This window comes from Natrix helvetica (genome assembly GCF_964273705.1).
Source record: "Natrix helvetica genome assembly, chromosome: 12".
Lineage (NCBI taxonomy): Eukaryota > Metazoa > Chordata > Lepidosauria > Squamata > Natricidae > Natrix > Natrix helvetica.
In genome coordinates this window covers 2,299,309-2,317,528 of record NC_138556.1, presented here as the reverse complement: position 1 = coordinate 2,317,528, position 18,220 = coordinate 2,299,309, and the positions used below count along the sequence as shown (strand labels likewise).

The following is an 18,220-nucleotide window of genomic DNA, read 5'->3' as shown; positions in this document are numbered from 1 at the left end:
TGGTTTCAAAAAATCTTTTGGGCTCAGAAAGGAAGGAAAATCTGTTTATAGACTTTACTAATTTTTAAGACTATTTTCCTTAATGTATTTTCTCTTAATTTTGAACTAATATGTAAAGATGCTAAAATACGAGATTTCTATTACTTTTTCCTAAATGCATTAGACTAAAATTTGGTTGGAAACTATAGGGATTGTAGTCCAGTGTATCCAGAACCACAAGACAGAGAAATGATGAATACTTTATTTGTTGGTTATGGTAGTCAGTGAGCAGGCATATGACAAACAGTACAAAAACACCACTTGGACAATGTAACAAATAAAATAAACTACAAATAATCAAACTAGAGAGTGTGAGGAATACAGAAGCTAACTAAAATATATTACTGGCTAGGGCCTAAAATCAAATAAAATTATTTATCAAGTACAGCCATAAAATAAAATGAAATGTCACTTACAGTTGAGAGCAATTTAGGTATACGAATTTAGCTATAAACATTAAAAAAAGATATTTGATCATTAAAAAGGTTGCAAAACAAGACAATTGGCAATCTAGAAGATGCTAAAAGTTTTATAGCTGGTCCGATGTGCCAAATGTGAGCTGAGGGCAGAATCTCTTAGCTGCAGAACCAAATGTAGCTGTCGGGCAACATTTCAGTAGTCTAACAGAAGAAGTAAGATGTATAGTATAAGCTTTGGGAGAGGTGAAATTAGGGTGGGGCATTTGTTATTATTACTATACATGTTTCATGTTTTGAAATGTCTGAGAGCCACTTGCCTTATATGAAGGAGTCCAACTGACCTATCCCTCGTCCTGTGGCTTTCTGGATGTTTCGGGAGGATTATATTGATGTGAAGCTTTTCAGATCCTAAAAGAATCTGTCTCTCCAATGTTGCAAATCATTAGCCGATTTCATGTATATTTATGTAATATTCAGCTCTCACTATTTCCTTTTCAATTAGGAAGAGGGGATAAATTGAGCTTTTCAATCCCTAATGAATTCTGGTCAGAAACATAGAGTAAGGTGGTAATGTAATATTGCAAACCCCAAATAATTCCTGCCCAAGAGAACTTTCCAAAATCTTAACACAGGCTTTAATAGCTTTCTCGAAAGAGATTACTTACCAGCACTTGAAATGATGTTTCTGAAAAAACAGTGTTTTTGAGAATTAACATGCCTTGGGGTATGTTAAAATGCAGTGGTATCATAGTTAATTGTTCAAGGCTAATTGTTAAAACCTGTTAATGCATTAGGTTAACTCAAAAGCATCTGCTGAAGTCTCTTTTGTGTTTGGAGTTTGCTTACATTTTTTAAATGTTTGTTCAAACTCTGAAGGGCTGATGCAAATTCCAGTTAGTCTCTGGCTTTTGTCTTTCCTCTCTCGGGGCCCTAATAGACATTTGGGTTTCCACATTTACAGTATTGCTATCATTTTGAGGGCTTGTTGAAAAGAACCAGAAGTGGCTTTCTGCCCCTTGAGGGGTAGATGTCCTCTTGCTGTTACTCCTGAGATACAGATGTTCTTTTGTCGATGGAAATAAATTCACGGACAAGAATTTTTCTCTGAAACTATACGGTTGCAGTTGTTAATGATTTGAGGATTTTATTTTAAATGTGTTCTTAAGATCAGCAAAAATAATTTTGTCAGTATCTTTTAAAATCATGAGGAACAAGTTTAGTTTATGTTTCTGGCTGATAATTTTGAATAAATGGTTAGCTTAGAAATGAAACATACAGTGGGAACACTTTTATTTTAATTTTAAATATCGAGCCAATTCTTCTGCAGTTTTTGATGCCTTTCAATATTGAAACAAGAGAATGATTTATGAATTTTTAAAATGGACCATTTCATCTTTTAGTATTATAAAATGACATGAGGTTAATTCCCTGCTAATCCTGGATTCAGATTTTATCTATAATAATTTCCAGCATCAAATTGTTTTCTGGCCCCCACTGAGCCAGCCCGAAATGAAAACTGAAAAGAAACCAAATTCTAAGATATTATTTGAAAGGAGGATCACAATGAAGGAATATAAAGATGTTTTATTTTGTGACATGGGCAGCATATAATATATAAATATTTTATCAAGGTTAAAACAAATACTGTATATTTTAGACTATAAGATTCACTCCCTCCCCCTCCCAAAAAAAGTGGATGGAAATGTCTGTGCGTCTTATAGATTGAATGTTGCTGAAGCCACGCCCACACACCGGCCCCCACCCTTCAGCCTCTGTCTCCCAGCAGTTTGCCTCCTTGCAGCAAACAGCCTGGTCAGCTTCAGCACAGCCTGATTTAGCACGAGCAGCTGATTGGCAGTTGCATCGGCCTCCCAGAATACCGATGATCAGCTGTTCCAGGCTGCGGGGATCACCGACACCTATTGCCGCCTACAGGCCTCCACATGTCCTGTTTTTAGCATCTGCACGTCCTGTTTTCAGCCTGTTCCAGGCCGCAGGGATTGCCTGTGCTGCTAATCCTCGCCACCTGGAATGGGCTGAAAACGGGACACGTGGAGGAACAGCTCCAGCCTGGAACAACTGCTCATCGGTATTCCGGGAAGCCGCTGCTCATGCTAAATCAGGCTGTGCTGAAGCTGAGCAGGCTGTTTGCTGTTTGCTACAAGGAGGCAAATTGCTGGGAGGCAGAGGCAGATTTTTTTCCTTGCTTTCCTCTCTGAAAGCTAGGTGCGTCTTATGGTCCAGAGTGTCTTATAGTCTGAAAAATACAGTATGTTGTTGTCTCTGGAATCCTTTAATAGACTTTGGCTGACATAGGGACTGAAATGAGGAGGCTTGAAGTATTTGTTTATAGATAAGAGGCAGGAAACAGGAAGAAGACATTTGTAGCATTTTAAGAGAAGATCTTAAGTTACTAAAATAGTTTAAACTTCTTGTGATTGGGGGAAAGACATTTCTTTATATATTTCTTTTTCTTTACTACTGTATATTTCTTTTCTATTCTTTCTTTTTTTTCTTTTATGCACCTTCTGGGATTCTGTGAAACTTTATGCACCAAATTCCTGCCAGAAGGATTCCATTCCTTTCACCCTACAGCAGTGGCCCCCAACCTTTTGGGCAACAGGGACCAGTTCCGTGGAGAGAGGTTTACCATGGGCCGGAGGGGGTGTGGTTTTGTGTGCTGCCTGCATCCTGTGGATGGAGCTTCACTAGTTTGTGTGGCCAGATTTCTGGCATGCCAGGGGTTGGGGACTCCTGCCCTAAGTCCCATCCCAGCAGCCTTTGGAGCTGAAGGCCTCTTAAAGGTATTTCCAGCAGTTCTTCAGAACCTGCAGCCTTCAGCCGGAATCCTTCAGTTCCTAATAATTCAGACTTCTGAGAAACAGGGATTTCTCATTCCCAGGAGGTGGCCGTGTGACGAAAAACCAGGGGGGAGGAGATTATTGAATGAAATGCAGCTCAGCTCCCCCCCCCAAACAGCTAGGAGATTTATATAAGTGCAGTATCAACACTTCTGTCCTACAATTGCAGTCCATTGTTTTCTCTAGGCAACCCATGATTTGAGACCCACTAAAATCCATGACCTGTTCTTTGAAATGCAAAATATGATTACTTTTATTAACTGTAAACAATTGGAAAACATCTGCTTTAATTTAATGTATTAGCAGGCAAATGGTAGTTTTCCTTAACCAATGTAGCAATTAATTAGGAGAATTTAAAAAATAAACATTTCCAAAGGTGGAATTTTCAGGAATGTAAAAATTTAATTGAAAGGACTTGCTGCTTGCTTCTCTGAAATATGGAGCTCCAGAAATATAGTAATGGTAGAGTGACTTGTTTGCATGGGGCCTCTTTAGTGTTCAATATCTTGAATTTTAGTTCTAAAATTCTATAAATTAGACTTAAGCTTGTATTTTGCACTCTGGCAGAGTGTTTGCACTTTCTTTTGTTCTGAGATTATTTATCCTTGCTTGTAGGGAACTGGATAGATTTTTTTTTCTATTTCCCCCCCAGTTTCTCTGCTACTTCTCTCCTAGTTCATTCTAAGAACATTCTAAAGCAGTGTTGGTGAACCTTTTCAGCACTGAGAGCGGAAACAGGAGCATGCGTGCCAGTGGTGGGTTTCAAAATTTTTTAGAACCTCTTCTGTAGGTGTGGCCTGCTTTGTGGGAGTGGCTTGGTGGCCATGTGACCGTGTGGGAGTGGTTTGGCAGCCATGTGACTGTGTGGGCGTGGCCAATTTGTAAAATGTGGTGAAATTCACAACAATGCTCTTGCTTAGCAACCAAAATGTTGGCTCAGAAACTCTGGCATTTGAAGCATGCAAGTCTTAAAGCTGTCAAGTTACAAAACCCTTGCACCCCTAACCCTTTAGAAAAAAACCCAGGGATGTTCAAACTTGACAGCTTTAAGACTTTAAGGTTTAGATAGGACTCTTAGAGGTGGGCGGGACGATTGGTGAGCCAGCCAATCAGTGAGCGGCGGGCGGGGCAAGCGTGCGGGCGGGGGAGGGAGCTGGAACCAGTTCTAAATGGCACAGTAGATTTGTGGAACCTCTTCTATAGAAGAGGTTAGAACTGGCAGGAACCCACCCCTGGTGCGTGCATGTGTACCGGAAACTGAAAGAGCAGCCACCAGATGCACATATGTGTGGCAAGAAGATGATCTTCCTGCTTCTGGCGTGCGCAAGTGCACCAGCCACCTGGTCTTCCAGTTTGTGGCATGCGTGTGCACATGAAGACCACTAGAAACCGGAAGATCATCTTCCTGGCATGCGCTGCTCTTCCAGTTTCTGGTGCTTCTATGTGTGTGAAGACCAGATGACTGGCGCACTGGAACCCGGAAGTGCAACGGGTGATGGCTCGCATGCCTGGAGAGATGGCTCTGTGTGCCACTTCCGGCCCGTGTGCCATAGGCTCGCCATCACAGGTCTAAAGGGAACCAGCCAGAAAGAAATGGCCATGGCTTTATGATAGGTACTTAAAATACAGACATTTACTTGTCCTTAAGGCTGTGAGATTTTGCCAATAACCATGTGTTTTCCAAGTGTTCCTGAATCCCGCATCCATTTTGCAGGAGCAATTCCTCTGTCCGTGGGTGAGAATGAATTGAATGGCCAAAAAACGTATACTACTTATACTACAAAAATACTATAGTTTGGGGGAAATTAAGAAACTTCCATATGCCTGCATTTTTCCATGACTGTGCGCAACTTCATTGCAATCACAAGGGCAGACCAAATCTAAATAGAGAATCTTTGTCTTCCTAGACTATTGATGTGGGTATGAGGGACGAATGGAAATTAACAAACTTCACTTGCTTTTGTAGAAGTAAAAGTTAACAGAATGCTTTCCTTGCCGAGTATTATAAGTCTGATAAAGCTAGCAAGTGTTAATAGCTCTTACTAGTGGTCATAATTTAGCAGTACTGGTGATATTCCACAAACTCTGAATATTTAGTTAATAGAGTGCAGCAAAAAATGAGATCAAGCAGTGTTAGAAAATTATGGTAAGATACAGTGGTGCTTTTTTGGATTAATACAATATCTCTTACGTTATAAATGTCCCATAATGTAACTGTATAAAGCAAAAATGCTTCCTCATTTTATTGTACCGCAAAATACTCCAGCAAATAGCGATTTTGTGATACAATTTATCTTGAGTTATTGCAATAAGCTCTTAATTATTTAGCAGTGGCCAATTTGCAAGGAAAGATGGAAAGTGCTCTCAGTGGATAAACAGGAGCCCTGGAACTGAGTTGGGGAGCTTGCTTGGGGTAGAACACGGCATGTTCACCCAAGATGACATCAGAACATTTCTGAATGGCTAACTGGATTTCTTTTTCCAATTCAGAAAGGAAGAGGTTACCAGAGGGGGAGAATTTTGGTGATATATTTAGCTTCTAGCTACAGCTGAGGGGGCAGGAGGGTGGTGGTGGAAGGATGGGTCATGAAATGCTTGTTTTAACTGAAGGTAACAGAACTGTTAATATAATATCTGTAAATTACTGAAAGTGGATACTTGGGTTATTTGCTCTCAAAGTTTATATTATATTCAGATTTCAAACATTGCTCTGTATAGCTTTAATTACATCTCTTAATCATAAACTGCTCTAATCGTAACTCTACATGTTTTATACAAATACCCACTTGCCTCTCATAAATACAGGAGACATATATATTTGTCTTTATCACAAGGGTCTGTTTTAATGCCTCCAAAAGCAGAGCCCACAACAGGCATCCTCCATCTGTGACCTGGAAGCTAGTAATGCAGCCCCATAAGAACCCCCAAAATAAAGGAAGTTAATTATATACATTAACTATATTATATGTTTCATATGTGGCCCAAGACCATTCCTCTTCATTTTTTAATGTGGCCCAGGCAGGTCAAAAGTTTGGACAGACCTGGCCTAACAGGGGATGGTGTTGGGCCACCACCAGAGAGAGGTTAACGTTTAAGGACTGGTCTTCAGGCAAAGGTGCCGATTTTCAGTCATATGTACCTTACAGCAGGGAACTCCAACCCTGACAACCTTACGTCTGGAGAAAACTTTAACCCAGCAAAGCTGGCTGGGGAATTCTGGGAATTGAAGTTCACCAGGCTTAAAGATGTCATGGTTGGAGACCCCTGCCTTACAGGATAATTATGGGCAGACATTCTTTCTCTTTTATTATATTTTACTTGTCTCCCAACAATTCAGCATGCTTACTTCCTCTAAAGATAGAAAGCTCCCAAATAATCTGCAGTGTTAAAGAATAATGTCGTCTCCACCCCTCCCCACCAAAGGATTTCTCATGCGTTTTTCAAAGACAGTTCAGTAGCAGAGACCTGACTAGCTTCCATATTTGATCTATAATAATTTTTAGTAATACATTTGTCTTACTTTCCTTTTCCTATTAAAGTCAGAATACTTTTGTTTTGTTTCTTTCGAATAATGCAGCTGGTTAATCTAGCTTGGCTGAAATTCTGCTGCCTCACAAGCTGTACGCTGGGCTTAGAAACATGATGAGTTTTGCAAATCGTAGAAGAGGCCCCTTTCTATCCACCTCCTTCATTGAAGCTATTGGAGCAAGAGAAAGTATTTGCTGAGCTCCTCTTTATTGCATTTCAATTAAAATATCCTCTTATTAGTTGGTAGAACATAATCCCCTTTGGCTCTGCTAATTCTTCCTTGTTTTGTTCTACAAGCATTTGTTTTATGTTATGAGAAGAGATAATTTGTATTTAATGACTCACTTTTAATCAAATGACTTGAGACTTCAGGATGTAAATCACATCTTTGTGAATGAGTGTCTGCACTCTCAGTCATGCAGGGAATGTAGAGGGTGCAATAATATGCCACACAAGTTGAAGCTGAATGCTTAAAATACGGATTCTCCCTCACAATGACTCCGAACCCTTATTGTCAATCAGAACATTTTACTTTGGGTCCTCCATCAGTCTTCTTTATATTTTTTATGGCTCAGTGTGTCATGTTTTAGTCCCGTTGTATTTTCTGTTTCTAAAATAATTTTTGAAATCAACTTCTGGTCCTTTTCCAAGGTAAGTCTATATCCTGTGAGAAGACAGTGTTTCCCAACTCAAATCTTAAAGCTGCCATGGTTAGAAACGCTACCCTAGAAGATGCGGTATTTTTTGGAGTATAAGATGCACCTTTTTCCCCCCAAAAGAGGGTGAAAATCTGGGTGTGTCTTATACACTGAATACAGCATTTTTGGCCTACTGTAACCCCGCCCCCTTTGCAAAAATGGATGTGCAGAGGGTTTGGGAGGCCTCCAAAGTGCTCCTGGGGGCCGAGGAGGGCAAATATGAGCAAAAAACAAGCCGTTTTTGCTCCCCCAGCCCCCAGGAGCACTCTACAAGCCTCCCAAAGCTCCGCATGCCCTTTTTTTAAAATTGCAAAAACTGAGGCGTACAGAGGGTTTAGGAGGCCTGCAAGAAGCAAAACCTTTTTTTAAAAAATTTACCTCTTCAAAATTATGGTACGTCTTATACTCCTGTGCTTCTTATAGTCTGAAAAATACAGTAATCTAAGGTTGGGTTGGTACTAAACTTCCTAAAACGATGGCAGAATTATCTGTATAAAGAAAAAACATCATTTTCATGTTCACTTAATCTCTTGACTTCTCTTTAGCATCAGACAATAGCCAGAGATTTCGGGAAACCTGCTTTGCATTTGCCCTGACTCCACAACAAGTGCAGCAGATCAGCAGCTCCATGTAAGTGGTCACCCCACCCTTTCAGTGCAATGCTCCTGATTTCCAAAATGTGGTGAACTTTTTAAGAGGTGTGTTTATAATTGTGGGGCAGGACTTTTTTTTAGGTTTTAGCATTCCTAAAGAGGATGAGAGCTGGCCTTGGGGTATGATAGAAGTGCAATGTAAAGCTTTAATGTTTAATGTGGTATTGTGGAATGAGCAAAGGAATTAAGAGATTTGGAGATGGAGCTAGGTGGGGGGGATTTTAAATAGAATATGCAGAGGCATCATTCTGATATGACGGGAATTTGGAGAATAAGTTAATTTGAAGACTTTGGTTCTGAATTGTTGGAAATTTAACAGGAGCCCTTTCTGAGAGAGTGTTCCTGAACATAAGCTGAAGAATACTGAAAAATTGTTCCATCAGAAAAGGAAATTCATATTAGGGTTGTTTTGAGTGCAGAGAATGGGCTTAGCCCAGCTGCTGATAACTGGTCATTCAGATCCTGACTCTTTACTCCAGCTGGCCTTAGTTGGACAATCTACTGTCATCAGAATAAACTACAGTTTCATCTTTCCTGTGGATGGTCCAGGCTTCTGTAGTCCTTTATGCTAGTTGCATCTCCAGTCACGATGCCCTGTTCTGTTCTACAGTCCAGCTGCTTACATTTTGCTTTGAGAATGTAAGCATATTCTTTAGGTCATTGTTGGTCACTTGAAGATGTATGGACGTCCGTTCCCAGAATTTCCCAACCAGCATGTTTGATCTGTTTTAGATCAAAGCATATTAATGTGATTTATATTGCGTTTTCAGCTGAACCACGGTTTAAAATGGTGGGTAATCTGTTTTGCATGTCATTAGCTGTTTCTCACCATCACTTTGAGGCTTGAATCAATCCGCATAGTTCAAACACGTGTCTTAACAATCAACAATTCTTATTTATATATATTTTTTCTGTTATAAAGGAAATATGTTTCTTATCAATAACCTCATTGTTCTTTCAAATAATCATAGATCTGGTCTTTATACATTTTCATCCATTATCAAAAATGGCTTTTCTCAGATTTATTTATCTCTTACACAATCAACAACTTGTATGAAATTCTCTTCCCCCAGTGCTTTATCAGATAGAAATAGCATTCTTCAACCAAGAAATTACAGACACTTGTTTTCTTCATTTGTCTCAGTGATCAGCGAATCAGAGAGCATTATAGATTTTCTTAGCCACTTATCTCGCTGCTATGCTTCATTTTCTAGATTTTCCATGCTGGTTACATATTTTGAATGTCATTTTTGAGGATATTTCAACATAAACACATAGAGCAGCATTGATTGGCCGTTTTTCACTGATTGGCAGTTTTGAATTGTATGGCCCATTCTTCTCTTTGTTTTGGTCTGGTTTGCTTTGTATTTCAGTGGTCTAGCACCTGTCTCATAATTCAGTGCAGCTTCTCCATTTACATTGTTTCATAATAATAATAATAATAATAATAATAATAATAATAATAATAATAATAATAATAATAATAATAATAATAATAATAATAATAATAAATATTTATTTCTTAGCCGCACCCTCTCCCGAAGGACTCGGGGCGGCGTACAACAAAACATAGGAAATAAATATACAGACAAACATACATATACCAAAAACATATACCGAGACATATACAAAACATATACTAGGAGGAGGTGAATTGGTAATTTGCGCTTCCTCCATGAACTTTCATGAACTTTATAAGCTCCATTGGCTTTTCAGAAAATTCCCCGATCCTTGGAGGATGCTCTCTGAAAAACCTAGGTTCAAACTTTGATCCTTTCAACAATGAATCCCCCATCTTACCTGTTGCTGAACAAGCCCCATCAACAAATCCCACTCAGTTGTCCCTTTAGGGCAGGGGTGTCCAAACTTGGGAACTTTAAGACTTGTGGACTTCAACTCCCAGAATTCCCATGGCTGGCTGGGGAATTCTGGGAGTTGAAGTCCACAAGTCTTAAAGTTCCCATGTTTGGACACCCCTGCTTTAGGGCTACATAAGCAACATGTAGTAAATTAGAATCCAAATCTGGTGAGTACAGTACATTCTTAACATGCAGCGCCGTTGCTTCTTTTATTAGACTCTTTGCAGACTTCCTTGACCCGCCACCCTGCCCTTTGTAGCTTCTGTCAAGATCAACAAAGAAACCTTTATTTTTAAACTTTGGAGCAGTTGCTTCTCTATCCAAGTAAACTGAATCCTTGCCAGCATTCTCGATGACTCTGTCCGTAAGAATTCTCCCCTTCTTTTTCTGAGGATGCAGTCATTTCCCACTCGGTGGGCTCCACCATTTTCTCAAGGCTTTTCCTGGACTGCCCATTTCTCATGAGAGAGGGTGGGGGGAGGAGAGAGGGAGAGGGAGATGTTTAGTTATGTCACTGTTTGCATCTCCAAGCCACCATACAGTTTTTGATTCTTGGAGGATAAAATGTTTCTGATCTGCTTTTGCAGAGTAAGGAGGGTTTCTCTTTAGATTTCAAAACCGAAGTTTCTGTTTGCTCAGTTCATGTCTCTGTCCCCATTTGAGATTCCTGCTCATGGATTTTGGATCTGATTTTGGTACATTAAAATGTTATTTATTTCTTTGGATTTATAGACCGCCCCCTCTCCCAAAAAGGGACTGTGTCTGTTAGAGCAGACACAGCAAAAGGAAAGCAGCCGTAACTTCATCTGGCAATTCATGACATTATTTTTAAGTAGCCTCCTCAGATCAAGTTTTTGGCTCGTGTGATATGAGACTCTTGCATTCTTTCCATAGATGCACAGTGGAACCCATCTTCTTTCCATGGTAAATTCTCTTTGATTTTGTCCAGGTCCCTCTTGCTATGTACAAGCACACAGCTACTTCTATATAGATACGCGCACCGTCTTCTGTCTCTGCATGACCCACATCTGTAGAGAGTCTCTGTGTTTCCATAATCCGTTGGTTTTCATAAATAGGGTAGACCCGTCCTTCCCAACCTGGCATTTGGAGATAAAATGTATGGGGGCACATTGCCGCCTCATCTTTTCTCCTTGTAGTGGCTTGCCAAGATCTGATACCAGACAAAAAAGCCTTTGCTGTCTGAGTGGCATTTTTGCACTTGCTTTGCCACTCCTGGGATCTCTGCCCTTAATTTTTGTAACTTTTCCTCTTAGTTATCTAGTAGTTCACAAGTCTGGGCCACTTACACCACAAGTGCAATCAAAACTCTATTTTATACCCCAAGGGTGGTCAGGCTGTTCTGTGCAGCCTGTTCGCAAGTCAATGTACTGTTGCCAACACTCTGCTGCTAAGTGGGAGGCACATGAGTGCCCTGACCCCCATGTTCAGAGTATGTGCCTAATTTAAAATGATTCCAGAACCATATAAATGCTGCTTGTCAATGTATTCTGTTCAGAAAATGGGAAAATGGGGCTTGAAGGAGGAGGATGCAACCTGGACCTGATAAAATGTGCCATTTGCAGGGCATTTCAACATAGTTTGGTGTTGGCATATTCTGTTTCAAGCTTTATGGGTTTAAATTATGTAATGGATTATTTTAACAAACTGAATTTAATCCGTGTCTAATGTCTTTGTTAGGGATATTTCTGGAACCAAATGTGATTTCACTGTGCAGGTCCAGTTAAGGTAATTGCTTTTCCTATAATCCAATTGCAATATGGTGTTTCCTTTCTCCTTCACATTCTGTGCCAAATATTGTGTCTACAACCAGCTTAAATTATGCAAACTGATAGCGAGTATGCATATAAATGTCCCCCTACGTAGTTTTAATTGGTTTCCCTTATCATTTTTCTCTTCTACCCTATTGTATGAGCCAGTCATCCCACACCTTATCCTATCTGGTTATTCAGGACTGTCTGATCATCTTCAGTCTACATATTCTGCCTATTCTAGTTGGGTTACTTAATCCAGTGGATCTAACAGATAACAAAGTGCGTAATAGAAACTAAAGCCTCATTCCTTCACCGGTTGCTTTCACACTTAGATCCAGCAGAGAGACTGGGTTTTCCCCTCATTAATCTGCTGCCGGAGGTCTTGTTCCTCCATAGTCTGTCTCTACCTCCAAGAAGAGGATGGAGGAGCCATGGACAATGCTTGATGCAGTTCAGTGGCTAATTTTAAATTGCAGTTGTAGCGATGTTTTTTTTTTCTCTAAGCGGTTTCATTCTTAATAATTTGCTTAGCAATTTTGATGTTTAAATCCATGCTGAAGTTTCAAGCTCTGCACAAAAGAAGATTGTTACGTGAAGATCTAAGCGTAACTCACCTTTCTTCCCTTGATTATAAATAAATAAGCCTGCTTATTTATTGGGTTATAATTAAGTACAGGTAGCCCTTGTTTAGCGACTGACTATTTAGTGACTGTTCACAGTTACAACAATGATGAAAACCTTTGCAGGTCTGTAAAACAAAAGAAAATTCAAATAAAGTCATAACGGTTGCGGTCTCACATAATGACCACTTCATTTAACAACCAAGTTGCCGGTCTCAACAGTGGCCACTAAATGAGAAAGCACCTGTACCTAATTTGCAACGACTTGTTCTCTTAAGTAATATTTGTGAGAAGCGAGAAGCCCGCTGCCCCATGAACTCTGCTGGCAGAATTATGTCCCCTGAGACCTGGGTCTCGTTCTGCCAACATCTTGGATTGGCACCACCTCAGACCCTCAAGGAGACCGTAGCTCAGGCTGTGTTGCGGAATAAGCTTTGACAAGAAAGACCCACTTGTAAGTCGGGTGGAGCTACCCTTTAAGCTGCAGAATCTCACTTAAAGAAGAACTAACATAGCAGCAGAAATTCCCAAAGAATGTGAAAGGCGTTTGATGTTCCCTTGTCTATAAAATTTGGCTGTTTTCACAGCGCAGGCTTCGGTGGAAGAGGCACAGTGTTTAGCTCTGTCCTTAGCTGTAGTTGCTGGAATTGTGTGCAGACTTCCTTGGCCTGACTCAGAACTTGGACAGCAGCTTTCTGCAAACTGCCTGATGAAGGCACCATTTCTCATGTGCTGTCTCCTTGACCCAGTGATTGGTTGATGGCAGGGCGTCATGGAGTGCACCTGGATTAATCTCACCCATCTACCCACAAGGGTTCTGTTGGGTTCTGGGGCATGGACTACTTTCAGAAAGGGTTATTTTTACGTGCCTCACTGTTATCTAAGAAAACCAATATGGCATCCATTAACAACTTAACAAGAGCCAGGATTCTCCAGCATTTTGATCACTAGGCATGCTTGGAGTTGTGAGACCATGGGGTCTAGGTCAGTGTTTCTCAACCTTGACAAGTTTTAGAGATGTCTGGACTTCAACTCCCAGAACTCCCCACGCAGCATGGGATATATGGAGTTGAAATCCAGATATCTTCAACTTGCCAAGGTTGAGAAACACTGGCATATGTGTTTCTTGGCAATGCTGGTCATACCCTCAATAGCTTTCCTGTTTTTATGTGCAGTCACAAAGCAACAGACAGAGGGAGCATGGAACCTAGAGAGTTGTGGGCTTCAGATCTAATTAAGAGGAAGGGGTTGGCTTAAGGTTGCCAATCTAATGTTATAGGCCACCCTTCAATCTTGATATGATAGGGTAATACAGGTAGTCCTCGACTTATAACAATTCATTTACTGACCATTTGAAATTACAACGGGACTGAAAAAGTGACTTATGTCTGTTTTCCACACTTACAACCATTGCAGCATCCCCATGGTCACATGATCAAAATTCACATGCTTGGCAACTGGTTCCTGGTTCATATTTATGACGGTTGCAGCCTCCCAGGGTCACATGATCCCCTTTTACGACCTTCTAACGAGAAAAATCAATGGGAAAGTCAGATTCACATAACAACTGTGGCAAGAAAGATTGTAAAATGGGGCTAAACTCACTTAACAAATGTTTTACTTAGCAGCAGAAAGTTTGGACTCCATTGTCATAAGTTGAGGACTACCTGTACCATGGCTCACAGGAGATTATGATGCATACTAAAGATAGCTCTCTCTATATATATACTGAGATCTTTGCACACAATATTACTAAATGTCATTCATTATATGCATACCTATACAAACATGTATATCTATAATCACAGGATTGTTGTTGGGGGCAAACAGGGGAGGAAAGAATATTAGGTATGTTTGCCACCTTTAGTTATTTTTGCGGGACGAAAATAAATAAAATATAAAATAACATATAACTGAACTTTGTCATATCCTTAGGTTTTGCTTATCTGAAACCAGTTGCCCACAAGAAGATCACTTCCCGCCAAATCTTTGTGTGAAAGTTAATGGAAAACCATGCAGCCTCCCTGTGAGTATCTCCCTAAATCTGACTCCTATAGTCTTCTTTTCCATAAAATAATCCATGTGGATGGTTTGTGGCATAACCGTCCTTATAGTGGTTTTGTATTTGTTGACATGCAGAAGCCCCTTGAGTTATTCCGTCTCTTCTGCTTACGGTTCTTTTGGGGCAAAATCTCCTGGGAGTCAAGTTCAATTTCTGGTGATTATTACAAACATGACAAGTTGACAAGCTTTTTAGTCAACAGGATGGAAATGGTTACTATTCCCTTTTTGTAGGATTCTTTAGTTTTACTTCCCAGCTTAGCCTATTGCCCTGGGGTGACCTATTGGTCTCTCATCCCACACAAATTGGCCTCCCGGGAGTTGGTGCTCACCCCCTGGTGACTTCGTGGACATGTTCATTGAATCTTTCTTTGCAAATAAGTACCTGTAAAGCCTGATCTTGTTTAGCTTTGGAACTAGGCAAGGTGGCTCAGCTCCTCTGTTTCAAGTCTTTTCTGTATAATTGGGATTTTTAAAAAAGTAAACAAAAACACAAAAAGTTGGTTTTCTTCATATAACGCATTCTATTCAATGGGCCCTGTGAATTGACTTTCTTCTCTTTGTCCTTGGCTTTTAGTATGAAATGAACTTTCTGGCCTTTGACTAGTTATAGTTGTCTGTCAATCTCTATCAACTTATCTCATAAAGGGAACTGGGGGGTATATGGGTCTCATCTTAATTCCCTACCAACAAAAGGGACATAACGATCTACTTCAAATATTGACGTGGGCTTGATCAAGGTCATGAAAAGGAAGACATTTGCTTTTACATCAGGGGTGTCAAACTCAATTTCATTGAGGGCTGCATCAGGGCTGCCATTGACCTCGGGGGTTGGGGGGCTGACTGGGTGAGCATGGCCACCTTGACACCATTCACTGGGCGTGGCCAACTGGGTGGGCATGACTAGCTTGACATTGCTCCCCAAACTGCTGGCACGTTTCTTTTCGCATTGGGTAGACCGGGCCGAAGCCACGCGGGCCGAAGCCCCCTTACATTTTCCAGGATGGCCCCACAGGCCGTATCCAACCAGATTGCAGGCCAGATCCAGTTCGCGGGCCTTGTGTTTGACCCCCCTGCTTTACATGGTCATTTTCATAATGGTAATTTGAGTTCCGGTGTTTCAGGGCTACCTTCCTCCAACTAAAAACGGGGTTGAACCAAAGCGACCAAGCAGACCAATCAACATTACTTCACTGGTGCGACTATCCACAACAGTTCCAAACACAATCGTCGTCTCTTGGACTGCAGAAATAGGAAGAGTAAGTAATGTTTTCGCTAGAAAGGAAAATTATGGGCGGAAGGGACTGTTCCATATAGTCAGTGAATCAGAGTAGCTTTGTCTAAACTTAATGATTTCAAGAAATATTTCTGGGGCTGTTTGTAGATTGGCTACGTCTTAGTACATCTTGGCATCAGTTGGAGGAGATGAATGTTACTTAGGGAGGCATAGATAATTGGGCTAAATGAAAACTGGGCAGCCAAACAATTCCAATTGCATGTATAAGCAAAAGAAGAGACAACCCTTAAAAAGTACTATTTAATTACTTGCCTAGTTGCCAGAAGAAGCTAGGTCTTGAGGAGAGTAAATGAAGACCACTCCTTGCTAGTCAGATTGAAAATAGCAGGACTAAGTAAACCACCTGAGCCTTCTGGCCATTTTAAGAGCACCTTTTTTTCAGATGTTTTGGTGTAAGAGTGGAACTGATTATCAAGAGAGGAGGGGATGAACAATTTACTCTCTGCAGTCAAAGAGGCTGGATGTGTATCTTTTGGAGATGCTTAAGTCTGGATTTCAACACCTGGGTGTCAGGGTTCCAAGTAATATACCCATAGCAAACAGAACTCCGAGGCAAGCAGTTTCCTCCAAGAACACGTTTACAGGATAGATCATATTGGCACAGGCTGGTGAAAACCGACTCTAAAAGTTCTCACGGTTTTCACCTAATTAAAAGTAAAAGTCCCCCCCCCTTTTCCCAAACAATCAGTCACATGGTCCAATCAAGGTGCTGTCCAGTTTCTTGGAAACTTCACTCCTCCTCTCTTCAGCCATCTGTGGGAATGTCCTTGGTTCTCAGGGGAAACTATTTTGTTTTGGCTACAAAACCTCAGCTACCATATTTTTCGGAGTATAAGACGCACCTTTTTCCCTCAAAAAAGAGGCTGAAAATCTGGGTGTGTCTTATACACTGAATACAGCATTTTTTGCCTCCTGAAATCCCGCCCCCTTCACCAAAATGGCCGTGAAGGGCATGGATAGCCTCTAGGAAGCTTTTAGAGAGCTCCTGGGGGCTGGGGAGGGCAGAAATGAGCAGAAAACTGCCTGTTTTTTGCTCAGTTTTCCCCACCTCAGCCCCCAGGAGCACTCTATAAGCTTCCTAAAGGCTATCCATGCCTTTTGGGGGGGGGGGGCGGGGATGGGCTCACTTTCAAAAAACCGGGCCTTTTGGGGAGGTTTGCAGAGTTTCATTTGCCTCTTCAAAACCTTGGTGCGTCTTATACTCCGAAAATACGGTATCTCTATTCTCCCCTCCCTATCCCTCAGCTCCAGTGTGGAAGCACTGAAGCCTCCAAAATGGCCTCGCTCAGGCTAGTTTCAGAGTTGACACTGTGTGTGTGTGTGTAGATGGTTCTTTCCAACCCCGTGATTCTATGACTTCAGGGTTTACTTTGCTCCTCACTGCTAACCTAGCAATGTTTCTGGAATCTGTCAGATTCCTTTGCAAAGGTTCATCTTGCAGGGCTTGGATTTCCAAACATTGCCTTTTCAACCCAAGCAAAGGGATAAACTTGATGTCCTGCTTTCTCTGTTGTTTATCGGATTTCTGTAAAGCCGCTGAGGCAAGTTGCTTCTTTAAGCGTTATGCTGGCAGTATGTTATTTGATCATTTTGGCTCTTCACCAAATTGAACCATTAAAGGGATGTGTGGTAGAGCTCTTGTGTAAGTTAGATATTGTACAAATCGTGGCAGCTTAATAAACAATGTTCAATTTAGAAAAAGAAAAAGAGGGAAATGGTGTGTGTTTGTCTGTATGCATTTGTATGTATGCATGCATGCATCCATCCATGCAGATACAGACATGTGTGAGTTATGGTACCCCTCTACTTTGCCCCCAAATAATCACAAATAAGTTGAAATAAGTTGAACTAGAAGCAAGTAAACTTTGTTTTTTGTTCCATAGTTCATAGAACTGTTATTTTGCTTTTGATATACGAGTTGACATATAATTGTAAATAAGAAAATAGGTGAAGTTGGCATAAAGGTAATTATTGCTACCCATTCTGAGATCCTTTTGAGACTACCAGGACTTTATATAGTTTTGAATAGGAGTTTTGCATCTCTCAACTATCTTAGGTTTGATGAATTCCTTCTTCCAGCTCTGAGTTGAATGTAAGTTATGGTGTTTATTGTAGAATAATGAAACGACTGAAATGGTGTCAGACTCAAATCCAGGCACTTTTAAAGAAACTTTTAACTTGAGGTGTTTAGAATTAGGAAAACCAGGCTTTTAGTCTTCAGACTAATTTTTTGAAATTAAATCAAGTCAAATCAATTTTATGCACTTATTGTACATAAAAACCACAAGTTAAATCCACATATCAAATAAACAACAGAAAATGCAAAAAATAGTTTCATATTCCTTCTGACCAGCCCCTGATGAATGCATCATACATTCAAAACAAATGTGGCAACTTCTAAAGTGATTTGATT

At 40.6% G+C, this 18,220-nt stretch overlaps 1 protein-coding gene across 5 annotated transcripts in view; it reads left to right on the top strand.

The window, feature by feature from the left end:
- The window catches only part of PIAS1 (protein inhibitor of activated STAT 1), a 76,956-nt gene that overhangs the window by 47,385 nt on the left and 11,351 nt on the right, over positions 1 to 18,220 (top strand). For all 5 annotated transcript variants that reach the window (XM_081965220.1, XM_081965219.1, XM_081965217.1 and 2 more), the window contains 4 exons: positions 8,091 to 8,175; positions 11,756 to 11,803; positions 14,385 to 14,475; positions 15,635 to 15,769. In XM_081965220.1, coding sequence (XP_081821346.1) covers positions 8,091 to 8,175; positions 11,756 to 11,803; positions 14,385 to 14,475; positions 15,635 to 15,769 — 359 coding nt within the window. The remainder of the gene's footprint in view (positions 1 to 8,090; positions 8,176 to 11,755; positions 11,804 to 14,384; positions 14,476 to 15,634; positions 15,770 to 18,220) is intronic.